At 47.7% G+C, this 24,264-nt stretch overlaps 1 protein-coding gene across 1 annotated transcript in view; it reads left to right on the top strand.

Moving 5' to 3' along the window:
- Positions 1-24,264, top strand: part of ASTN2 (astrotactin 2) — an 874,784-nt gene that overhangs the window by 200,951 nt on the left and 649,569 nt on the right. The window contains exon 3 of the mRNA XM_042912372.1: positions 2,435-2,819. Within this exon, the coding sequence (XP_042768306.1) occupies positions 2,435-2,819 (385 nt within the window). The remainder of the gene's footprint in view (positions 1-2,434; positions 2,820-24,264) is intronic.

Genomic DNA, 24,264 nt, shown 5'->3' with positions numbered 1-24,264 from the left:
AAATAGAAGATAGGCAAAGAGATTTCCCCAAGGTCATAATTGACAAAAGTGAAAAGCTTTACTGAAGAGGCAGCCTCAAGACGTGCCCATCGACTCCTGGATTTGAAGATCGTGTTTTCCTTTTCCCTTCTCAGGATCTGCTCTCTCTTTGTGCACCCTCTCCATTGTTCCCGATTTCTCCTCCCCTCCCTTTGGTCAGTGAGAACCACTATGCAGTCCAATAGCCAGTGGCTCTGCAATGAAGACCTGGGTTCAGATCCCTGCTTTACCACGTCCTTGCTTTTTGTACCCAGGTGGACCTAGGATCAAAAGCTGTGTGACTTCAAGCAGGTTCTTTAACCTTTCTGAACCACCTTTTCCTCATTTCATCTATAGAACAGACGCTATCATCCCGATCACATTAGATTGTGTTGAAGATCAAAGAACAAGAAGGAAAAGCAATAAGGAGAGGGCCTGCTATTATTTCATCAAGTGTTCTTTCTGCCTCCTCTCTCTTTGCACTGCCTGTTGCTCTTATCTCTTTCCTTCATTTTCTTCCTCCCCCACCTTCCTTTGTCTCCTCCCTCTCTTATCTGTAATGGAAAAACTGACAAGTAATACCCTGTCAAAAGAGTCTTCTAGACACAGAGCAATCACTGTTGTATGTTTTATGGAGGGAAAAAGGATCTATGTTTACTTGGGGGGGGGTTGCAAATGTGATGAACCCATGCATATGCACCCATTTTATAAACGTACACATGTGCATATATGTACGTACATACATACACACATACACATAAATACAATAGAGTTATTTGGTTTGTGTGCTTGTGCGTAAGTTCTGACGCCCAGAGAAAGCTCCCTGAGCATTCCATAGTAGCTCAGCTGTACTTACATGCCTGGCCACTTCTTAGCCCGCGTTCCTACCCACTTGTCCCTTCCATGGAGGTGATGAATTCCAGCTTACTGAACCTAGGTCCTTGCAAAAAGAACACGATAACGTTCCCGTGCAGGCAGGAGACTAGCCTAATGCTTTTAGTGAATAGTATCCTTCTTGGCTTAACGGGGTATGCTTAACGGCAGTCATGCCCCATCCCAATAATGTATTTAGCATTAACATCTGTCGTCTTTGTTAGACATTATACAAATAGTTGTCGGAAGTCATCCTTGCCTTCAGTGAGATCATAGTCAAGGAAGAGCAATCAACCACATGGGTGTGGTTGGAAGGGTGTAGGCTTTAGAGCTAAAACAAAAAAAATGAAACCAAACACAGCCAAAAATGAGGCTCAGCTTTTGCTCTACTGTTCACCATGAGTTTCCAAGTCTCTGGATTTCTCCCCCCTCTCTCCCAAACAGTGAGGATGATCCTTCCCAACCCCATGAATTACCCCCAGGGATTCGACACAGGGACCTGTAGCCCCCCAGACACAAAGCACAGTATGTAAGGAAGAAAAGCAGGGTAACTGAGGGAGCTACTCCATCCGTTGCAGATGTTCCTGGCACATGGTGAATACAGTGGAGTGAATAGAATGCCCGCTGTCCCCTCCAGTTCTTGGCAGGTGCCATCGGGGACACAGACATGCTTGTGAGTAACCCTGCTCTTAAGGAACTCACAGAGCAGGGTATTTTGCGAGTCTTGTGAATCATGTAAGATATGTCTATAAACATCGTAACCTGTTCCAGGGCAAGGTATGGTATGCAGACTCTGGAATATTTGCTAGTTGGATGTATTAAAGAAAAATAAGCTTCAGTTTGCCTTAATGCTCTGATTAAAGGAGCCCTAGAAAGGCGTTTTTTTTTTCATTTATTCATTCAACAGATATTTATGAGGCGCCTATTTTGTCCCAGGCCCCCTACTGGGAATCACGTATCAGAAGGAAGTACAGACCATGCAGAATTATGTTTGATTTAATAATGTTGTCTCATATTTGTAGCAGGTTGGAAGAAAGGGTACTACTGTCTCTTGATCCCTAAGTGGACTCATTCTAGAGATAAGGAAGCAAAGCTGAGAGAACGTGAGCGAATGTCCTGGGGTCACTCAGCTGATGGGAGGCAGAGTCGAGGTTCAGCTACTCACCTGTGTGAAGCCATAGCCTTGACTCTTCTCCACGTTTAGTCATCTGCTTGCTCTGACATGACCATTATCTATCTCATTTGCTCCCCATGGCAACCTGATGAAGAAGGAAAGGCAGGGATTCTTACTCATCCTCCTAGATGTGAAAAGCAAGGCTCAGAGAAGTCAAGTGTTTTGCCCAAAGTCACACAGCTTGTTGGCGAGAAAGCCAAGTTTGGAAGTGACATCTCTCTGGCTTTCAAGCAGTGGCTAGGGGTTCCTGCCGCTTTAGGAACCACGCCCAGGGATCTGCGCTGAGTCTGGTGGACAGGGAGACCCCGCTGGCCCCGTAGCCCAAAGAGCACTGGCCCATTTTCTTGTCCTTCTGCTCTTCTGCTCCAGGGCGGCCTCATCGCACTGCTGCTCCTGCTGCTGGTGTTCACTGTGGCGCTGTATGCCCAGCGGCGCTGGCAGAAACGTCGCCGCATCCCCCAGAAGAGCGCCAGCACGGAAGCCACTCACGAGATTCACTACATCCCATCAGTGCTGCTGGGACCCCAGGCCCGGGAAAGCTTCCGCTCCTCTCGGCTACAGGCTCACAATTCTGTCATTGGAGTGCCCATCCGGGAGACCCCCATCCTAGATGACTATGACTATGAGGAGGAGGAGGACCTACCCCGCCGGGCCAACCACGTCTCCCGTGAGGATGAGTTTGGCAGCCAGGTGACGCACACCCTGGACAGTCTGGGCCGGCCGGGAGAAGAGAAGGGGGACTTTGAGAAGAAAGGTGAGTCCTCCTTGTTGTATCCCACCTTCCAGGGGACGTTCTGGGGAGCTGGGAAGAGGCACAGGAGCTGGGCGGTTGGGGACACAGGTGGTGTCTTCAGGGCTGAGCCACTTTGGATTCATGGGCAATCATCAGACTTTGTCTTCTCTAGTTCTTTAGCAGTGATGGGAGAAAGAAAGAAAAAAAAAAAAAGGAGTCCGTGTTCTTGGAATTGAGTTTTGAGGAGCATGAGAAGTTACCTAGTTCAATATCTCTCCATTGTCTCTTGATTACTTCCCTTGATGGCCTTCTCACTACTCTGGTGGGAAGTCTCCTCATTTTCACACACTACTATTAGAAAGTTTTTTCCTTACATTGAATTGAAATCTCTTTTCTCTGGGCTTTCATGTCCACAAAGAAAATGAATCTGATTTCCTTCTTTAAGGCAGCTCTTGGAAAATTTGACTGCAGAAAAAAAAGGAGCGCTGTACCTTCTGGAAATCAATCTGAATAATCCCAGTTTCTTCAGCCAGTCTCATATGACATAGTTTCAGACGTTTCGGCATCCTGGTCACTGTCCTCTAGGTGGAGAGTCTGACTTTTTGTGTCCTAGAATGTAACACCAGCACTAACAGACCTCTTCCTCAAGGTGGGAATACTCCTGTGCCAAGCCAAATGGGACTCTCACCTCCCTCTTGCCAGCTGGTATGCTTCTGTTGATGAGATCACATTTGTTTTGCACCACTATTGCTGGGTCATACTGAGATTTTTTGGTGACTGAAACCTCTCACACTTTTTGATATATGCTGTTGCAAAGACACATTTCCCAGAAGTTGGAAGACAATTGATTATTTAGACATGAGCATAGAATGTGTTCTATCTGTCTTTAGTAAGTGTCTATGGCACCAGTTTGTTTATAGATGGGATTTGGCTCTTTTCCTATAAATGCTGCAAGCGAACCATTCTCCTCTTTCCTCCTCATTGTCTCTGTGATGCTGTTAAAGGCTTGGCCTGGAGACCCCCGTTCTGACACCGACCCACTGCTTTTGGTGAGTTGAGGGGAGCCCTCGCTGCTTGGGCCAGCGCCGGAGCTCTGAGCTCCACATCCTTCTTCTCTCCTTCCAGGGCCCTTCCTCTTGGACCCGTCTTCTGTTGTGCTCAGTGGACTGATAAGGACATTAAGGGTGTCTTGCACGGAGACATTTTGTCAAGCCTAGAACCCTGCAGAGAGGGGAGAGTGAGACAGTAGGGGAGAACACAGGGTTTTGTGTCACCTGGACCTGGGTTCAAATCCTGCCTCCTTTATTTACTGGGTGACTTTGGAAAAATAGGAATTCAGCCCTCCGAATCTCAGTTTCCTCATGGAAGGGTTCCGGAAGGATTCAATATAAAAATAAAATGTGTGCAAAATACGTACCCCAGGGCCTGGCACGTGGTAGAGGTTGAATCCCCGAGAGCTGTGTTTGTAGACCTCAGGCCCCTGCTCTTAGCCAGGCTTCCAGAGTGTCCTTAACCCAGGCCCAGTGTTCATCCCCAGTCTCCTTATATGTTCTAGCCTGGGGTATTTCCCTTGTCCTCCATGGTCACTCCTGTCTCTGAACTGTTCGTTTACTGGCATTCCCTTCCCCCTGCCTCCAGGAAGTGGAGATGAGCTAATTAAATTAAACCCCACTCCTCAGTTCACTGGTGAAGTGGCCTTGGACAAAACTCTTCACCACCTGGAAGGCCATGCCTTCGCCTCACCTGTTTTTGTCTGATCCATGTTATTTTTTAAAATAATTAATTTTTTTTAATGTTTATTTTTGAGAGAGCGAGCGAGCGTGAGCGGGGGAGGGGCAGAGAGAGAGAGAGGACACAGAATCTGAAGCAGGCTCCAGGCTCTGAGCTGTCAGCACAGAGCCCGACGCGGGGCTTGAACTCACAAACCACGAGATCATGACCTGAGCCGACGTGGGACGCTCGACCGACGGAGCCACCCAGGAGCCCAAACAATTAATTTTTTTAATGTTTATTTTTGAGAGAGAGAGGGAGAGAGAGTGAGTGTGAGTGGGGGGGAGGGGCAGAGAGAGCAGGAGACACAGAATCTGAAGCAGGTTCCAGGCTCTGAGCTGTCAGCACAGAGCCCAACGTGGGGCTCCGACCCACGCACCGTGAGATCGTGACCTGAGTTGAAGTCGGACGCTTAACCGACTGAGCCACTCAGGTGCCCCTTGTTTCAAACAATTAAAAGAATTTTTTTTTTCAAACCCTGCCTAGGCATTAAAACAAAGTACAGTTTGAATTACCACACAGCCCCTTCATCACTGTATCCAGCCACCCTTCCATCCGTTAAGGGTGGGTGAGGAAGAAATCTAGGCAAGATGGAAGTGAAGGGCACACTTTTCCTGACTGCGCCCAGCATGCTGGTCGCCCTGCCTGACTGTCAGGAGGGGGCTGCTCGGGGCTGTTCTTGCAACACTGTGGTCCCCGAGCACCTGCTCCTCCTTGTCTGGACAGGAGAGGGATGGCTCCCCTGGCAGGTTGTAGAAGATCTAACAGCAGCTCAGACAGGTGAGCTCTCTTTGCCTCAGGCGGCCCTTGGGAGAGAACTGTGAGGTGCTGTCTTTCATGAGGTGACCGGGGAGCAGCCATGGGCTTTGTCCAGAGTGGACAACTATTCGGAGGCTGGGCAACCCAGACAAAAGTAATCCCGTAGCCCTTTTGAAGTCATACTGCCAAAGGCTGATCCCAGCTGCATGTTTGCTGCGTAGCATTTGCCTATAAATTCAAACTCCTTCACTATTCTCAAGCGCTGTCAGCCTGCTTTTCAGCTTGGACTTATAGAGAATAGAGAGGACACTCTGGAGAGCAGAGGGAGGAAGGTTCATTACCAAGGGGCCGCTGCTTGGGTTTCCAGACCCCAAGAGCGGTGTCCTGAGCAGGCCTGACATTCAGCCGGTACACGCCCGTGTGGCCACACCCTTTGTTACATATTGAACTTCTGTGTCAGTTGGTAAGTAGCTCCCTGTTCTGAGTCCCCCCGCCGCGCCCTTCTGCTTCCTGGCCATGCCAGCCCCCCTCCAAGAATCCTCCTGAAGCTCCCACCATCCAGGAACAGGGGTGGCTTTAGGGTACCTCCCCGGTGTGATGGCGGGTGCCCTGTCTTGCTAGTTGGTGCCTCTGCCTTAGAAATGCTCAGGAATTTTGCATATCATTGCTGATACACCTTAGCACATTGCTGCTGCGGATTTAATCACGTCAGTATGTGAATGCTTAGCACTGTGTTTGGTACGTAACGGAAACTTGATAGATTTCAATTCCAGTTCTCCTTATCCATCCTGAAATTTATGTTTCTCTTCCCTGAATATTATGCATGAAAGCTCAAGGAAATTAAGGTAACAGATTTATCACCTTATCAAGGGATAGGGTAGGGGATGGCTGAATGGGTATTGGGTTTTCTTAATTTGGTTTTATTATTGTGGAAAAAGAATGCATACTGTTTCTAATGGAAGGAAGGGAAGGAAGGAGAGAGAAGGAAATAGAAACAGAGACCTTTACTTAGCTATATAACCTCTGTTTTGAGAACTTTCCTTGAATTATGCCATTTTCACCAGTAACCCTGTGAGTTGTGTACTAATGTTGCTCCCATCCTACAGAGCAGGAGATTAAGGCGAAGAGGGGCTGAGTAACCCATCCAACGTCACACAGCAGGAAAGTGACTGAGCCAGGTTAAAATTCCAGCACTAGAACTGTCTCGATAAGGGGCAGAGCAGGGGTATGGATACACCTCCCACGCTGAGTTTCATGGTCTTGAAAGGCACTAAGCTGTTGCAATCCCAGGGACAGCTAAAGCATAGCAACCATGAACTTGCTTCGTCCACAAATCAGGGAAGAAAAATATATAATTAACATCTGTTCTTGGAGGCAGGAAGCTGCTACAGAGTAAATCTGGACTTCTGGATTGGCTTCTAGCAGGGACTTTGCAACAGAGAGATCCCATTTTTTAGTGTTTTGAGAGACTCCCAAGGGTACAGGGGACTCGTATTTGTTGTCAATAGAGCACTCTAGGGTGACAGAGAACTGGAAAGCTGTTTATTAACTTACCCTCCTAATGCCCCGAGGCAAATGCCATGTAAATGTCATTGTTGTGTAGTGCTTTCTAAAATTTCAGAGCTCTTTGTACTCAGCACCTCATTCAAATGCCTTGATGTTCAAACCCTCAGCTTCACTCCTGCCCACATCTTAACTTCCCTTTCCTACCCTCAGCCATTCTTTACACAGCGGCGGCTCTGTTATGATCCTTCTGGTCACAGCGTTTCATGCTGAAAGTTTTTCCTGAGCTCTCACTGCTATTGACCTCAGCTTCCATACTCCAGCCAATGGCCTCCTCTCTGCTCTTCAGTTTTCCTGAGCTTCTTGCACCACAGGTCCTTTGCATAGCCATGATTATGTTTGCCTGGGGGAATCCCAGTCTTTCTTTCCCCAGTCTATCATGGCTGACTCCTTCTCGTCATTCTGGCGTCGGCTTAGTCTCACCTCATCAGACAAAGCTCTTTTCTCTATGTGAGCTCTCTTCTTTTGCCTTCTATCAACTCCCGTTTTTGTTTCTATAATAGTAATATTTAAATTATTTGGGCGTTTTAATTAATTGCTTTAATTTTCCCACTGGATTCAGGGTTCCATGAAGTTGTGTACCAGATATGTTTGGTTTGTTCTGTGCCTCATGAAGTATCTGGCATACAATATGTGTTGTATCAGTTAGATGGAGGAATGGGTAAATGAGTGGATGGAGAGATGGCTATCTTAGTGCGTTTCCACAGGCTGGTAACTTGCGTGGACTCCTTACTAATCTTTTTCTGGCCTGGACCAGCCTTGTTTAGTGTTTTTAAATCAAGGATTTGTTGACTCTTCCCACCCCTTTCATAAGGAAGAAATTACTCTTATCAAAATTTGGAGATCGTCTCAGTTATGCAAGCTAAAAGTAGCAGAGCCAGAATTTGAACCCAGCAAACCCCAGTAGGCTCTGAACACTGTACCACACGTATTAATCCTGTTCATTTATTTGAGCAGGAGAGGTAAGACATGGGCTTAGCTGCTAGCAAGCCAAGTCCCTTGGAGCTGTGTTTATCAAAAATATTGAACACCAGCCACAGCAAGAAATAGATTTTGCACTGAGGCCCCACATGTATGGGTAGGAGGGTGTGTGTGTGTGTGTGTGTGTGTGTGTGTGTGTATCTCTAAAATAAGTTTTGCAAAAGCATACTTATCTTTATTACGTGTGGCATGCTCTGATATTTTCTGTTCTTTTTATGTCATCTTTTTAATGCTGGTATGGACCACTGAATTGGTTTCACAGTTGACGAGTGGGTCTTGACCTGAAGTTCAAAGATCTCCTAAACCTTAGAGAGGGTGTATTATATTAGGATCCCCAGGGGCACAGGTCCCTGGTTCCTGCAGGTGCTTTTTGCCTGGAGATCTGAAGGAGGAGGATAATTCAAGGTACTCAAGGTGAGGTTTGGGTGGAGGAACTGGGGATGGTACATGAGAGGGTCCTGGCCCACGTGAGGGCTTTATGTCTATTGTCCCTGTGGCCAGCCCCTTGGTGTCTTTTACCCAGCATGATGGCCTGGGGTCCCATCATCTGTATACTCTCTCTTGAAACTATGTGGCCATTCCTTCCAAAGGCTGCTCTGTATGTTCTGTATGTTCTTTCCTTAGGGGACACTCTCTCTTCCATCCATCCCCCAGCTCCCAGAAATTTCTCCTGCCGTGTTCACTCCCTGAGAAAAACCACCCATCCTTTAAGCCACAGCTCAACACCTTCCTTTTCCCAGGTTCTTGGAGGCTCAGAGGGAGGTTGTCCAAGAGCATGAGGAAACTCACTCCCTAACAACAGCTCCCATTTGGCAGGGCTTTGAGGGTGCTGCCAGGCTCCCTGGGGCGCAGAGGAAAGCGGGATGGGCAGAATGGCTTCCACCAGGGCTGAACTGCTTTTAACTGGTTCATACATTGTGGATCCACATAAGATTATTTTTTTTTAACGTTTTATTTATTCTTGAGACAGAGAGAGACAGAGCATGAACGGGGGAGGGGCAGAGAGGGAGACACAGAATGGGAAGCAGGCTCCAGGCTCTGAGCCGTCAGCCCAGAGCCCGACGCGGGGCTCGAACTCACGGACCGCGAGATCGTGACCTGAGCTGAAGTCGGCCGCTTAACCGACTGAGCCACCCAGGCGCCCCAAGATTATTTTTGAAAGATAGTTTCTTTAGTGTAAAAAGAAAATGTTGGATATGACTTTCTTACACCAATCTGCCCTGGCTTCGTGTTACCTACTGGCTCTCCCCTCTCCTTGTTGAAAGTTCCTTTTGGAGTCTGAGTTGCAAAATGCCCCAAAGGCTGTTTGGTGTACTTTCTGTCTTCTTTACACTTACATCACCTGTCCTAGAGGGAAAGGGGGATGACGCTTTAGTCCCTGCATCTTTTTTTGGGAGGGTGGATATACTTCCTTCACTACTCAGTCATTCCTTCATTTACTCATTTGATTGTATTTTTTTAAGCAAGTTTTTTAAGTTTCTTTTTATTTATTTTGAGAGAGAGAGATAGAGAGCAAGCCGGGAGGGGCAGAGAGAGAGGGAGACAGAACCCCAAGCAGACTTTGTGCTATCAGCTCAGAGCCCATCGTGGGGCTCGAACTCACAAACCATGAGATCATTACCTGAGCCGAAATCAAGAGTCGGATGCTTAACCAACTGAGCTACCCAGGTGCCCCTCATTCTCTTATTTAACAGGTGTTTACTGAACACCTACTGTGTGCAAGACCTTGCATTTAATGCAGAAGAGACAAAGCACGATGGGAAATCATTTTCTTCTAGAAGCTCACACTTTAGAGGGGTATAAAACAGTAATAGCCGCTTTATTTTATATAGTCCTTTAACATTTATAGAATGGCTTCATAAACATTATATGATACTCTGTGTGTTACTGAACCCTTTGAGAGACCAAAAACCTTACAGAGCTCAGAGGAATTGAATCACTCTGCCCCCATGACAAAGAGTAAGTTTGGGGATGAAGGTCTCCTTAAACCCACATCTCTTGAGTTCAAGTTCACGGCTCTTTCTGTCTGGCCATACCGTATTTATCTCTGTAGCATCTTGACTATCGTTTGGCAAAACAACTTGTTACATCCAGACTGCCCTCCCCTCTTCATCTTAGGCATAAGAATGTCTCCTCTTTGAGTGTATTCAAGCCTGGGTAGCTCTTGGTTCAGAATACTGTGGCACGATTGGAGATGAGACACAGTAATTCTTTCTAATTTTCAGATTGTAAAATTTGAACTCAATCCGTTTCCATTCTGTTTTCTTATTTGGACTTCTTAGAAAACAAAGTGGGGCAAGATCTGTATTTGAAAAAAAAAAAAGGTTCCTTAGAACCGGGCAGCCTGGCAAGTATTCAGAATTGAAAAGTTTTCTTTTTTTTTTTAATGTTTGTTTATTTATTTATTTATTTGAGAGAGAGAGAGAGAGAGACAGACAGACAGACAGACAGACAGAGTGCAAGCCGGAGAGGGGCAGAGAGAGAGAGAGAAAGAGACACAGAATCTGAAGAGGCTCCAGGCTCTGAGCTGTCAGCACAGAGCCCGATGCGGGGCTCAAACTCACAAACCATGAGATCATGACCTGAGCCGAAGTCGGACGCTTAACCGATGAGCCACCCAGGCGCCCCTTCTTTTCCTTTTCTTTTAACCCCAGCTGGCCACTTGCAGGGTGGTAGAACATTCGTGTTCTTGCCAATTAATGTTCCCACGCAGTGGAGTGCATAAGACTGTGGAAGACCAGACTCTGACTCTGCACCAAAGCTTTTTCTGCTGTGATGTGTCAGTCCGCCGTCGTGGACATTGGCCCTGGTGCCGGAGTGCACAGGCTGGGCAAAGCAGGCGGGAGCCGCTCCTCCAGCAGACTGGAGCTTGGCATCCCCAGACAGCCGTCCTCTGAGCTGTCTCCACGCTCTCTAAAATAAGATATAGACAGAGATTTGTCATGGAATCACAAACAGGAATGTCACCAAAGCTGTCACCAGAGCCCCTTAAAATGTCACTTCCCAGCATTAATTGCCACGATAGCAAAACAAACGGGCGTTCTCTGAACATTTGCTCTTCCCCTCCTCCCTCATGATTCTTCCCCTATCTCCCTGTCTCCCCTTTTCTCCCTTCTCCCTCAGAGTCCCCCTCCCCCTTGTCTCCAGGGACACTCTGGGCATTCTGACTTGATTAGACAGTGCCCTGGAGAGGCAGCCCCACCGCCCACTGACAGATGTGGGTGAAGGAGGTTTGATAAATGTCAGGGGCTGAAGAGACTGCTCCCTGATTGATCAGAGCTGGAGCAATTTCCCAGCAGTCAGGGGACTCCGTATCTCCCATACAGGCCTCCATTGTAATAGCTGGACATCACCCACCGGGGGCCTGACTGTCACCAAGAGTCCAGGCAGCTGAGGCTCTCTCTCCTCCAGGATCCCAGCCTGCCTCTGCCTCCCGTATGCTCATCCGCCCCTGGGATGCAATAAATTACCACCCTGATCCACACTTATGGTCAGTTTTTTTTTTAAATATTTCCTACTTAGCGGGGCGCCTGGGTGGCGCAGTCGGTTAAGCGTCCGACTTCAGCCAGGTCACGATCTCGCGGTCCGTGAGTTCGAGCCCCGCGTCAGGCTCTGGGCTGATGGCTCGGAGCCTGGAGCCTGTTTCCGATTCTGAGTCTCCCTCTCTCTCTGCCCCTCCCCCGTTCATGCTCTGTCTCTCTCTGTCCCAAAAATAAATAAAAAATGTTAAAAAAAAAAAATATTTCCTACTTAGCAAAGTTTGTAGGCTCATTGTAGAAAACTTTTGAAAAAGCCTAAATTAGACGTTTTTCATAATGCCTCAGTAGCCACAACTGTTTGACAGGGTTTTCCTTTTGTTTCTCTTCTCCTCTTTTGCATATTGAAAGTTGAAAATCTGTTATTTTATCTCTTACATTTTTCTGAAATATTATGCCAGAGCATTTCAAACTGCTCATCATTTCATCTTCTGACTGTCTCATAGTTTATTTATTGGTGAACATTTTAGTCACTTCCTTTTTATTCTATGTTCATTAGCAATAGACATTTGCGGCTTATTATTTTCCACTATTCCGTATTATTTTCTCAGCGTATATTCCCAGGAGTGGAATTACTGGGTTAAATGATTTGACTGTTATAAAGTTGTTGATGCGTGTTTCACTCAACACCCCCGTGTCAGAAAGTCCCAGTAAACATTTGTTAAATAAGGAAACATTTGTACATCTATTTTTTTATTTATGAATTCAACAAGCTTAAATTAGGTCTGTACTGTGTTAGGCACAGTTTAGGGCATGAAGGATAAAGCAGTGAATAAAATATATATAATTCCATTTCCATTAAGTTTACGTACTTTTTTTGGGAGAGACAGACAGTGTGAGCAGGGGAGGGGCAGAGAGAGAGAGGGAGAGAGACAGTCCCAAGCAGTCTCCCCATTGCCAGCACAGAGCCCAATGTGGGGCTTGAACTCATGAAATCACGGGCTCATGACCTGAGCTGAAACCAAGAGTTGGACCCTCAACTGACTGTGCCACTCAGGTGCCCCTAAGTTTATTTTCAAGTATGGAAAGATGGTAAATAAGTGAACAAGAAAAAATATATTTATGTAAAAATATATAATTAAATAGAAAATATAAATATGTATGAATATACATTGTATAAGCATAAATATATAAAATACATATGTATAATCATATATAATATCAAATCATGATCCTTGCTACAAGGGAAAATTAAATTAAAACAAGGAAAGGAATTAGGACTCTCAGGAAAGGTCTCACTCATCTGAGGACCAATCTGTAGTAGATGAAGAACCCAGTTGGATATTTGAGGAAGGAACGTTTCGGGCAACATGAATGGCAAGTGCAAAGGCCCGGTGGCATCAGTGTGCTGGGAGTGTTCAAGGAATAGGAAGAAGCAGTATGGGGAAGAGAGCAGTAGAATAAATTGGGTCACAGAGGTACTAAAGAAAAGGTCATGTAAGGCCTGGTAGGTAAGGGTGTTGGCTTTTGCTGTGAGTGAGATGGGGAGCCATTGGAAAATGGGGAGTTAGTTTCCTGCAAAGGTGTTAAGCAATTGGGAGTGAGGATGAAAAGGAGGGGTTTAGGTGGAGTTGACATTCAGAAGGAAGGATGCTGGGGAGACCAGAGAATAGAGGTTGTGGTCTTGCATCTCTGGGGTAGAATTCAGTCTCCAGATGTATTTCTTTTGTTCTGCTTGCATACAGAGTATGTTTTACATTTTTCAGTTAAGTTGCCCATCTTCATAAGGCAGGACATTTCGCGTCACATTCACATTTCTGCCCATGCGTCAGGCACCGTTGAGTTGGAGACTTGATCACTGGAGACTCTGGGAACGCTAGGCCTTCTGGCACACGGCGGAGGCTGAGTGGTAGTGCCTCATCCGGGAGGGCTGTTCTCCCTCTCCAGCTCTGGCACCGCCTGACCCACTTCCTTAACAGCAGCGATCCCCACTTTGGTGGCACGTCCGGATGCCATTCTTCACCCTCTCTAACTCCTTGAGTTTTGTGTTTCCAGCCAGAGGGAGGCTCGCAGCGGAACAGACACCAAGAGACCTTTGAGAAGTCAGACAGCAGAGTAGGAAGTGGCTAAGAAGCCTGGCTCTCAAAGCAGACCCGTCATGCCTGCAGTTCACAAGGTGTGAGAACTGGAGAAAGTCACTCACACCTCAGGGACTCGGTGTGCCCGCCTCTGAAATGGGATGGCCTTCTGCAGGATGCTTGTGGCTATGGGATCAGGTCACACTTGTCAAACATTTAGTGGAGGAGTTTGATTCTAAACAGAAGCCATTATTGCTACTGTGTGAAATGCTCACTGCATTCAGCACAGGGAGGCTCAGAGAGGAGAAGGGGCTTATCTAAGGTTGCACAGCCAGTTCTGCGGAGTGTGTACGTGGGGGAGGGGTGGTGGTGGCCCTACCAGAGGCCATCTAACTTCCAGCCAGCGTCACCTTAGTGTGACTGTCACACGTTCTGAAGGGATGATTTTTTCTATTCAAATCCTGGATGTGGACCTGGGTCCTGACACATTCTGGGAGATGACTGTCTATGTGTGAGAGGAACGAAGGAATGAATCCCCGGCTGCAAGGGGCTGTTTTCTCCCCCGGGGAGAGTCGGGTGGGCAGCACAATGCTGAGTTGGCTGTGCCAATTCCAGTTGTTCTCTGCCTTTCCAGCTTTTCCTTCAGCCATTGCTCAGCAAGGGGGGGTCTCCTGTCTGAGGGGGTTCAGATGTCTGGCAGGCAGGACCTTCCTCCCCACCGTCTCCCGGGTGGGACAGGAGAGACGCAGGATTATGAAAGCAGGGGAGTCTTGAGGCCCCTCTCCGAGGCTCCAGGCTCCTGGAGAAAGGATATCCATGGGTGTGCAGGCAGATGCATTGCTGCCCCCTGAGCACAGAGAGGCCACTGACCGGCATGGATGGATAATCCCCACCCAGTACCCGGCTCCTGTGCGACCCTTAAAATGTGGCTGCCCTTATGCCGGCAGCCCACGGGCTCACTGCTCCTTGACATTTCCAAGGTGGACATTTACTGCCTGCTCTCTCTTCTCTGCCTTTTAAATCTATGGTACTTGAAACATGTTGTTTCCTCTTTTCTTTGCCTGGGTCCTCATCTGTGGAATGAATACTGAAGACAAAAGTATCTTTGTAACTTGGCCAAGAGCCATTCTGTTTTGGGTGGTCAACATCCCCAGCAGGATAAGAGTCTGGTTTCTAAAACGTTCTCAGAGAGCCAAAGCATAAGAGACTCTTAAAAAACTGAGAACAAACTGAGGGTTGTTGGGGGGGTGGAAGGGAGGGGAGGGTGGGTGATGAGTATTGAGGAGGGCACCTTTTGGGATGAGCACTGGGTGTTGTATGGAAACCAATTTGACAATAAACTTCATATATTGAAAAAAAAATAAAAAAATATAAAACGTTCTCAGACACTAAGTCTTCTGGGCATCCAGCAATGGCATGAGAATGGGGAGTGAGACTGGTATGCCTGGGTGGCTCAGTCAGTTACGCGTCTGACTTCAGGTCAGGTCGTGATTTCAAGGTTTGTGAGTTCGAGCCCCGAGTCGGGCTCTGTGCTGACAGCTCAGAGCCTGGAACCTGCTTTGGATCCTGTGTCTCCCTCTTTTTTCTGCTCCTCCCCTGCTCATGCTCTGTCTCTCTCTCTCTGTCTCTCCGTCTCTTTCTCTCTCTCTCTCTCTCAAAATAAATAAATAAATAAATAAATAAATAAATAAATAAATAAATAAAACATTAAAAGAAAAAAAAAGAATGGGAAGCAAGTAATCTTTCTCCCTTGGCTCCACTGTTCCATACTTGAGTAGAGATCAGCCCTCAGCTACATGGAGCAGACTGCCCCCCACTGTCCCTCTTCATCACATACTTTCCCAGCCTCCCTCCTCCACTTCCTGGCACCCAGACAGTATTAACAGACACAGGCTGGCTTTGGAAACTGCATCCTGTGGAAAAGGTGATGGTCTCCCCTAACGAGGGGCTCTGGGTCAGAATCTAACCTTTATCTGCTCACTGGTTTTGAGATTTTGGACTAGTCGTTTCTCTGGGCCAGTGGTTCTCGACCCGAGGTGATTTTGTCGCTGTCACCTCCTTACTGGGGACATTTGATAATGTCTGGAGACCTTGTTGTTCGTCATGGACTGGGGAAAGGGTAGAGGATGCTGCTGGTGTCTGGTGGGTAGAGGCCGGGGATGCCGGTAAATGCCCTGCTATGCACAGGACACAGGATGGCTCCTCGCGGTAAAAGGATTACCCAGCTTAGAACGTCAGTAGGGCCGAGATTGAGCGGCCCTGTTCTAAGCCCTGGGTGTCACGTTGGTAGAATGGAGGTTCTAATTTTCACAAGAATGTGGGAGAGCCAAATAATTACGCAAGCGAATGCTTCTTGTCAACTAGCACATTGCACAAACATAGGATGGGAATGCCGTTGTTGCATTGTAACTTTTTTTTTTTTTTTTTTAGTTTTCGGCCTGTTTTGTTTTCCAGTATTTCTTGGTTATTGGGAGACTATCTTTACAATTTTTGTAGCCAGTCTTTGATATTTTTATTTTTTAGTTTTATTATTTAAAAAAAATTTTTAAAAACTGAGTTGAATCCTCAGCAGCTTTTTTTTTTTTAAGTTTTTAAATTTATTTTTGAGACAGAGAGAGACAGAACATGAATGGGGGAGTGGCAGAGAGAGGGGGAGACACAGAATCGGAAGCAGGCTCCAGGCTCTGAGCCATCAGCCCAGAGCCCGACGCGGGGCTCAAACTCATGGACCGCGAGATCGTGACCTGAGCTGAAGTCGGATGCTTAACCGACTGAGCCACCCAGGCCCCCCTAAAAAAAATCTTTAATGTTTATTTATTTTTGAGAGAGAGGGAGGCAGAGAGAGAGGGAGGGCGACACAGAATGCAAAGCAGGCTCCAGGCTCCATGCTGTCAGCAGAGAGTCTGACGTGGGGCTCGAACCCACAGACTCTGAGATCATGACCTGAGCCGAAGCTGGCCGCTTAACTGACTCAGCCACCCAGATGCCCCAATTTTTTATTTTTTTAATTGAAAGCTAGCTGACACACACAAAGTGACATTACTTTCAGGTCTGCAGCGTAGTGATGTGACAAGTCTCTATGTTATGCTGCGCTCACCACAATTGTAGCCACAATCTGTCACCATACCATCTTACAATACCATTGACCCCGTGCCCTGTACTCCACTGCATTATTTTTTTGTTCACTATATAGAAGGATTTGTTCTTGAGAGAGCTACCTCAGGGCCTTTGCGTTCCTGTCCCTGAACAGTCTTTTCTCCTGGTTTCTGCATGACTTGTTCTCTCAGTCCCTCCCGGTCTTTTTCATAGGTCATGTCATCATTGAGGTCATCCCTGACCACCCCGTATGAACTAGCACAGTACAGACAGTCACAGGTACACACCCCACACTCTAGTCTCCTTTCCCTTCTTCTCTTTTTCTCCTAACCTTTGTCACCATTTGACCCAGTATACATATCTGTGTATCTAATTGTCTGTCTCCCCCAGGTATTTTGTCGGTTTTGTTCAGTGCTATGTGCTTGTTATTTAGATCACTGCCTGGCACAGAGCAGAGAACAAGTAAATAACTTCTGGAATGAATGGGTAAATAGAATGAGTGAATGAATCAATGAATGACTGACACTGAGTGCTTTTATTAAGTTTGTTCAGGTTTCAAAGAAGAGACTGTTTGGGTTAGCTGATGAGGATTTATTTTTAGTTGCAACGGGAATAATATTAGCTAGCTTGTATGGGCCAGCCTCCATGATCAGCACTCCATAAATATTTACACATTTAATCCTCAAAAAAAAATGTTGGTATGGTCAGTACCTCTCATTGCCCTTTTTTTTCAGATGAGGCAACCAGAGCTGGGAGAACACAGGTAACTTTCCCAAGATCACGTACCTGCTTGGCGTTAAAGCCGGGATTTGTACCTTGCTCTTTGTGTCCTTTGAATGCTTGCTTTTCACTGATGTTCTGCGGCCTTCACATTTGGAGAACCCAGGGGCCAGGGATGACGAGAAGACAGTCACGGGATTCAAGGAGAAAGCGCCACTGTTAGGCTGTAACAGGAATTAGCACACTGTTTCTGCTTCAAGTGTCTCTGCTAAGCTCGTGAATCTGTGTGAGTGTCTCTGGACCTTTCTTTATCTCCTAATCTGTGTATGCCCATGGCTTCTGCTGCCTCATAGCTTCTGTTCCTGGCTCCACTCTGTTCCTTATGAGATATGCTCATCTGACTCTGACAGTCTTCTTGGATCTCCTGTGCAAACACCCTGTGAGAGAATTTCCCATCTCCAGTATTTAAAGTCCTAACGGGCAGGTCCTCACACAGGCCACACCACCATCCATAGGCTAATGTGGGGCTGTCTCTGCTCAGACATGGATCTCTGGTCCCATCAGCTTCGCCAGGACAGGGGAGTCTCAACGTACCCTCTGGGCTCTTATGCACCTGCAGCTGCCTTTCACTGAAGCAGGCATCTGTGAGTATGGCAGGCCCTCAAAGCACCATATCCCGTCCAGAACAGCGGGGAGCCCATCTGCTCAGAGCAGGACTGATGTGTCTTGCTTCAAAAGGGCCTGGTTTGTGAATAGCTCAGCTTAGCAAAGAGATAAATCAAGGAATGACAGATTATTTTCCTAAACGGTTCTTTATTTTACAAAAGCATTCTCCCCAGGATCTCCTTCAATAGCTAGCACCCCACCAGTGCATGTAAAAGAGGGTGGGACTTCACCAACTTTTGACTTATCGAAATATTTAAGGATACACTAACCCATAAGTCAAAGCAAAAGTAATGGGAGGGCTTTCTGGGGGAAGTGGCCAGCCAGCGGACGATGGGTTTGGAATGGGGCATTCATGGGTATAAACCACCTCGATCGTGGGCAAGCTCACTGGCTTCTTTTAAGTCTCAGCTTCCTCATGTGTGAAACTGGTTTCCTAATAATTTGGGACTTCTAGAGTCGTTTTGAGAATGAAACGCCATAAGAGGTGGATAGCCTGGTGCACAGGCTATCTCTCCTACATATTATTATGGTCTTGAGAAAGTCACATTCTCTTCCTGAGCCTCAGTCTTCCCATCCGCCTCATGAGCAGCTTGGACCCTTTTAAGCCTTACATGCCTACATCTTTCAGTTTCTGCCCCTGTCACTGGAGTCCAGTGGAGACTGAGCCAGAACTGAGTGCCATATGTCCAGCTAGCATGGCTAATGGTGTGTGTGTGTAGTGCAGGGAAATTATTAGAAAAACCAGCATCTCTGTAAGAGAAAGAAAGGCTTTCTCTCAGGCAACCTCTCATCTACTCGTACCTCCTTGTACAGAAATGGTGCAGAAAGGAAAATGGACGCTAGTAACTAGGTTTCTAACTGGGCTAATACGTGGCAGAGGTCAGTCTCAAGCCTCTTTGTATAGCCTCCTGGCTCCTGGACTGTTTGGTAAGTGTCCCAAGGAGGTTGGCAGAGAGAGACATCACTTCCTCATCATTTCCCTAGTGAATGAAGCCTTGGGAGACCAGATGCATCCACTTCATTATAATTATGTTAAGTGCCGCCTGATTGGCGCTGTTCATCACCCCGGGAGAGCAGCCTCCCCCAGTGTGGACAGACAGGCAGCCTGCTTTGGCTCAGCATAGCTTTGTCCCATCCAGCTGTGTCTTTGGCAATGACTCCTATGGTTCTCCCTTTTTCCCCCTCTTTTTTTGAAGAGAAAGCATGGGGAGACAGAGGGGAGGGCACCAAAGGGGGAATGAGGGAGCCTGGGTTCTGCCTTCAGCATGCCATATAGCCCAAGTTGAATCCTCTTCCTCCCTGGGCCTCCCTCCACGTAACTATGTGTAGCATGGTCAGGTGCACCATGAGATCTCCGCTCCCTTATCCAGCTCTGAACTTGTCGGGATCTCAGGAGAAAGGTGATGTTAGTGTTCTAACAGGGAGGGCGCTCCTGGGTGGTAGGTTGGTTTCGTTCTGGAGTCTGAGTGTTTGACCCTGGAGGAGCCTGGAGGAGAAAGCAATTTCTGTACTCTGAGAAATATTCCTACACCAGGAATCTTTCTTCACATTGTAAGAAAATGAGGTTTGCCTCTTCCTATCAAAGAACGGGCCAGAGGGTGGTTAGAGACTATTTTTATCTGAAGGGCCACATTTTGTGATTCCAGCTGTCTGTGCATGGGTTTGGGGAGGGGTGTGTGGGTTTCCAAAAGAAAGAGTGGGGATGACAAATTAGGAAAGAGTTCGTGAGAGAGAGAGAGAGAGAGAGCGCCTTCAACAAGGGTGTTTCAGGCTGAGAAAGATCCAAGAGGGAAGATAAAGGGGTGGAAATGAGATCACTCTGTAGGTGGTTAGGCATGTGGGCTCCAGAGCCAGGCCGTCCTGGTGAACCCCTGGTATTTCCTAATACGAGCCATGCATAACCTTGGACACGTGAGTAAACGCCCCAGCCTCCCACTGCCATCATCTCTAAAACGGGGAAGATCAGACCAAGCATCCCCACGTTGCTGGACTAAATGAGTTGAACGTGTCACAGGACATGCTTTTGCAAAAAAAAGGCTCAGTGAGTGTCAGCTATGACAGCGTGTCGAGGATCTTCTGCAAACAGATCAGGCACTTTGCGTGCTATTTTTTTTTTAATCCCCGCAGCCACCCCACAGTTGACTCATCCATTCATGACCAGAGCAGAGGCTGATTGAGCCTTGCCCTCCGACACACCACCCGCCAGCGGAAGACGGTCTCGAGATCCGTTCCGACTTACCCGAGTCCGAACTGAACACCGGGCTGCCGGGAAGGGAACGCACTAAGAGCTCTGAGGGAGAAGAGGGGAGCCCAGTTGGCCTCCGTTTGACTGTCTAGCATGGCCTTTCTCAGGAGGGAGGATTTTAGCCGAAGTCAGAGGGATCCGTAGTGTTTAGCCAGATGAAGAGCTGAAGAGCAGAGGAAGTGACCTTTGCAAAGAAAAAGTGTGGCCCAGAGGCCAGTGTGACTAGAGCACAGAGAGGGGACTGGGCCAGAGGGGACTGGGCCAGAGGGGACTGGGCCAGAGTGGGAGTGTTCTGTTACACAGAGTTGGGGAAACCAACACACAGGAAGTGGGGGTGGCTTTCCAGAGGTTGTATGTGTGGGATGGAGGGGTTGGGGTCTGCTTGAGATGAAAGCTTCCCTTCCATCCCCACTGGGGACAAGGCCAGGAAAGCAGATTCTGGTTTGCTGTTGGAGGGAGCAGAGAGCATCTGTGTGTGAGCTGAGGGATGGTATTGATGGACAGCGGTGACTTCGAAGGTGGCGGGGCAGGCCTCACGTGCCCTGCCGAGTTTGGACCTCATCCATTTTAATTCCCTTAGGGTTATGGGGTAGAACTGGATTAATTTCAAACTAACCCTATCTGTGCTCCAGGGTTTAATATCTCCTGTGCCCCCTGGGTCATTCTTGGCATCAGATGCTCTGCTCAGATCAGTGGTATAAAGTGTTTTTGGTTTTTCATAGTTCTGTGTTTGTACGTGTGTGTGTGTGTGTGTGTGTGCATGCGCGTGCATGCGCGTGTGGGTGTATGTGTGGTTTTCTTCCCCGAAGCATGCTGAGTTCACTGAAGGAAATGCACGAGACTTGGGTGAAACCTTATTTATTTTTTTGGAAGGCATGCAGTACAAAGTCATTTCTCTCCCTGCATTAATATGCATGAGGCTGGCCTGTTCTCTACTCCTCAGGAAGCATAGGCAGGGAGTAGGGGGGAGCCCCATTTGACTGGTGTCATGGCCCTGCCCATGGCTGCTGGCACCCCATTAATCAGGGGGGAACAGTAGCCTCGTGAACTGTGAAATTGGCAGCCCCCTGACAGCTCTGGGGCCCATTCGAGCAGGGACTCTATTTCACAGCTGGAAGGTGGCCGTGTAGAGTGGGGAAGGAGGGCGCTGGGCTTGGTGGGCCAGAGCGGCCATGCCCCCCCTCTCAGTCTGCACAGACCCCAAACTAGTCGTGCTGAGAGGGCATGCCTCTTGATTAAGGAGAGACATGGGGGGGGGGGAGGGAGGGAGAGAGAGAGAGAGAGAGAGAGAAGGAGGGAGGGAGGGAGGGAGAACGAGAACACTGTCAAGATAAGGAACACAGTGGATCATAATGGCAGTCATAACCAATACCTAGTGAGTACCCACTGTCTGTTGAGTTCCAGAACACTATGCTATGTACTTTCTATGCAGTTCTGTATTTAATCCTTGTGATTATCTTATGTGTCATCATCATGAGCCCGTTTTACAGACCAGGAAAACTGGGAGTGAGAGAGGTTAACTATTTCAGGCTGTGCGATGTAACAGAGCTAGGATTAGGACCTGAGTCTCTGTGTCTGTCTGGCTCCAGAGTCTCTGTTTTGTGGCCACTGTGCTATCCTACTGTCTAGCAGGCTTTGAAAGCAAAAAAATCAAGACCAAAAAGCCCATTCATTCAGTGGCCACCTACAAAGTTCACACTGTGTGCAGAGACTTGAGTCTCACTGTTAAGTGCTGGGGTTCTGGGGGGATTCACATTTTGACAAATTCATGATGTGTGGGAGAGATTTGGATAAACAGGTAATCGTAGCAGCAGGACACATTTGAGAGCATGGCCAGCGTGCAGTCTGGGGTCTGACAGTTCTCAGCTCTGTGACCAGAGGCAGGTCATCCAAGCTCTCTGGGCCTCAGTTTCCCCATCTGTGAAACAGGCACGTGAGCATGCCCAGATTGAAACTCACTGTGAGGTTTCAATGAGATCTCCCAGGTAAAGTGTTTCAACAGTGGCCTGTGCATAGTGAGGCATCCATAAATTATCGCTGGGAAGGTGTCAGAACGTGAATATGGACATATATTCAAGGGACACACAGAAAAAAGCATTTAAATGTGCTGAGGATGACGGGGAAGGCTTCCCTCAGAAGGTGCTATGTGAGCTGGATCCTGAAGATAAGAAGTTCATCAATTAATCCAAGGGGTCGGGGAAGGGATGTGCATAGGTTTGCAAGAAAGAATAAAGAATGCTGTATTCTGGGAACTGCAGGATGTCTAGAGTGACTGGAACAAGAGAACGTGCACAGGAGGAGAGACTGGGACACATGATGGGGACCAGATCCTGGGGACTTGGACTTTACCTGGAAGACCCTGGGCAGCCATTTTCAAGTAGGGAGTACCATGCCCAGATATTTTTCTTCCTAGAAGGATTATTAAGGTGACAGCATAGGCTAGATTAGAATAAGGGCAGGGAGATCAATAGAAGACCGCCACCATGACCCGAGTGACAGATGAGGAGCTAGCATGCTCCAGTAGATGCCACGGTGTCTGGGAGCGATCCTCTCTGCCTTTCATGCAGAGCTCTTCTACCGACATGCCCTTCAGTTTGACTTAGGTTCCCTACGCTGGACCTTAGTTCCCCTGTTTGTTAAATGAGACGAGAGGGAACATCCAATCCTGTGTCCTTAGGAGGAAGGGTAAAGAGGAAGAAAATGTCCCACAGGAAGTCGATGATAAAATAAAGGGAAGGAATGAGATGGGTCCCTAAACGCTGATTTTCACGAGATCTAGAAATGACAGGTTTACAGTGAGGCAGGAAGGGAAAGCTGGGCTAGTCCCTGCCACCACCGTGCCCAGCAACCTGGAACACAGCGGGCAGCTGGGGGCTCCCTGTGTCCTTGTGTTGCACCTTGATTTATTGAGGGAATGTGCAAGCAGGGAGAGAGGGCAAGGGAGAAGTGCAAGAAGGGAGGGCAACTAAGAGGAAGATAAGACGATTCCTTTTAGAAGCATGGAGAACATCCCAGGTGTTTTTGCTGTCATTCCAAACAATGGGGTCTCGTATTAGGATGGCATGTCATCTACTGTGTAGTCCATTTTACCTCTTGGAGACGGTGTTCCATCATGCGGGAGCTAGAAATACTTATATGCTGGCTCACTTCTCTCCGGATGATGTTATATGTAAAATATCAGATATTCACACACACACGCATCTGCATACATGCATGCGCACATGTATACATATATACAGCTGTCTCCAAGAGAGTTGGAATTTGAGATCTTTTCATGCACTCTCTGTCCCCAGCATTTAGAATATTCCCTGGAAGATAGGAAGTCCTCAGTCCATACTGGTAGAATAAATAGAAGAAATGAGCTAATGGTATCTACTTTGTCTACCATGTTTATAAGAGAATAAAGGAAGAAGGAGAAGGAAATACAGGGCCCTGAGAGGGCCAGAAGCAGCTCAGTCATCAGCCCCCCACAGAGCCAGCCCTCTCTGTGGGTGGCGGGCCCAGGAGCACCACCCCGGCTGCAGTGGCGTGTGTCTAATAACTTAATTAGGGCTGGTGCCGCTGGGTGGAGCCCAGCTGGGCCCAGCCCTCTCCTGCTTGCAGATGCTGTTCTGCTGTTGCTTGCTGCTTTGATTCTTCCGCTTGCTCTTTCTCTGGGGTCTTATTAATTAGATCTTAGTGTGCAAGGGGTCTGGTGCCAGGCTGGGCGGGTCCCTGAGGACCCCACTCATGTCTTGCCAGCAGGGACCAGAGCCCCTTGCCTTTTGGTTCCATGCCTTCCAGGGCATAAGTGTGATCACTTCTCTTCCTGCCCCTGAGCAGTTAGCGAGGGGCATTGGAGAAATCGCGGCCCCTTTTTTGTTTATGATGTATGTTGGTATTGGACATGCATCTTTTCATGACCGTAAGTGCTGGGGGTGAAGCCAGTCTACACCATGATTCTACCAAGGTTGGGTACACGGCTGTGTCTAAATCAGCATCCGGGAACCATAAGCATAAAACCCAACTAACACATTTCCCTTCCTCCTTTCTTTCTGTTCACTGATGCTCAGTGAGAGCACCTGCTATGCACAAGGCATATTGCAGATGGTGGGGACAGAGCAATGATCGAA

Source organism: Panthera leo, chromosome D4, assembly GCF_018350215.1.
Source record: "Panthera leo isolate Ple1 chromosome D4, P.leo_Ple1_pat1.1, whole genome shotgun sequence".
Taxonomy (NCBI): Eukaryota; Metazoa; Chordata; class Mammalia; order Carnivora; family Felidae; genus Panthera; species Panthera leo.
Note: the sequence above shows the minus strand (reverse complement) of the source record. Positions and strands in the feature narration are given on the sequence as shown.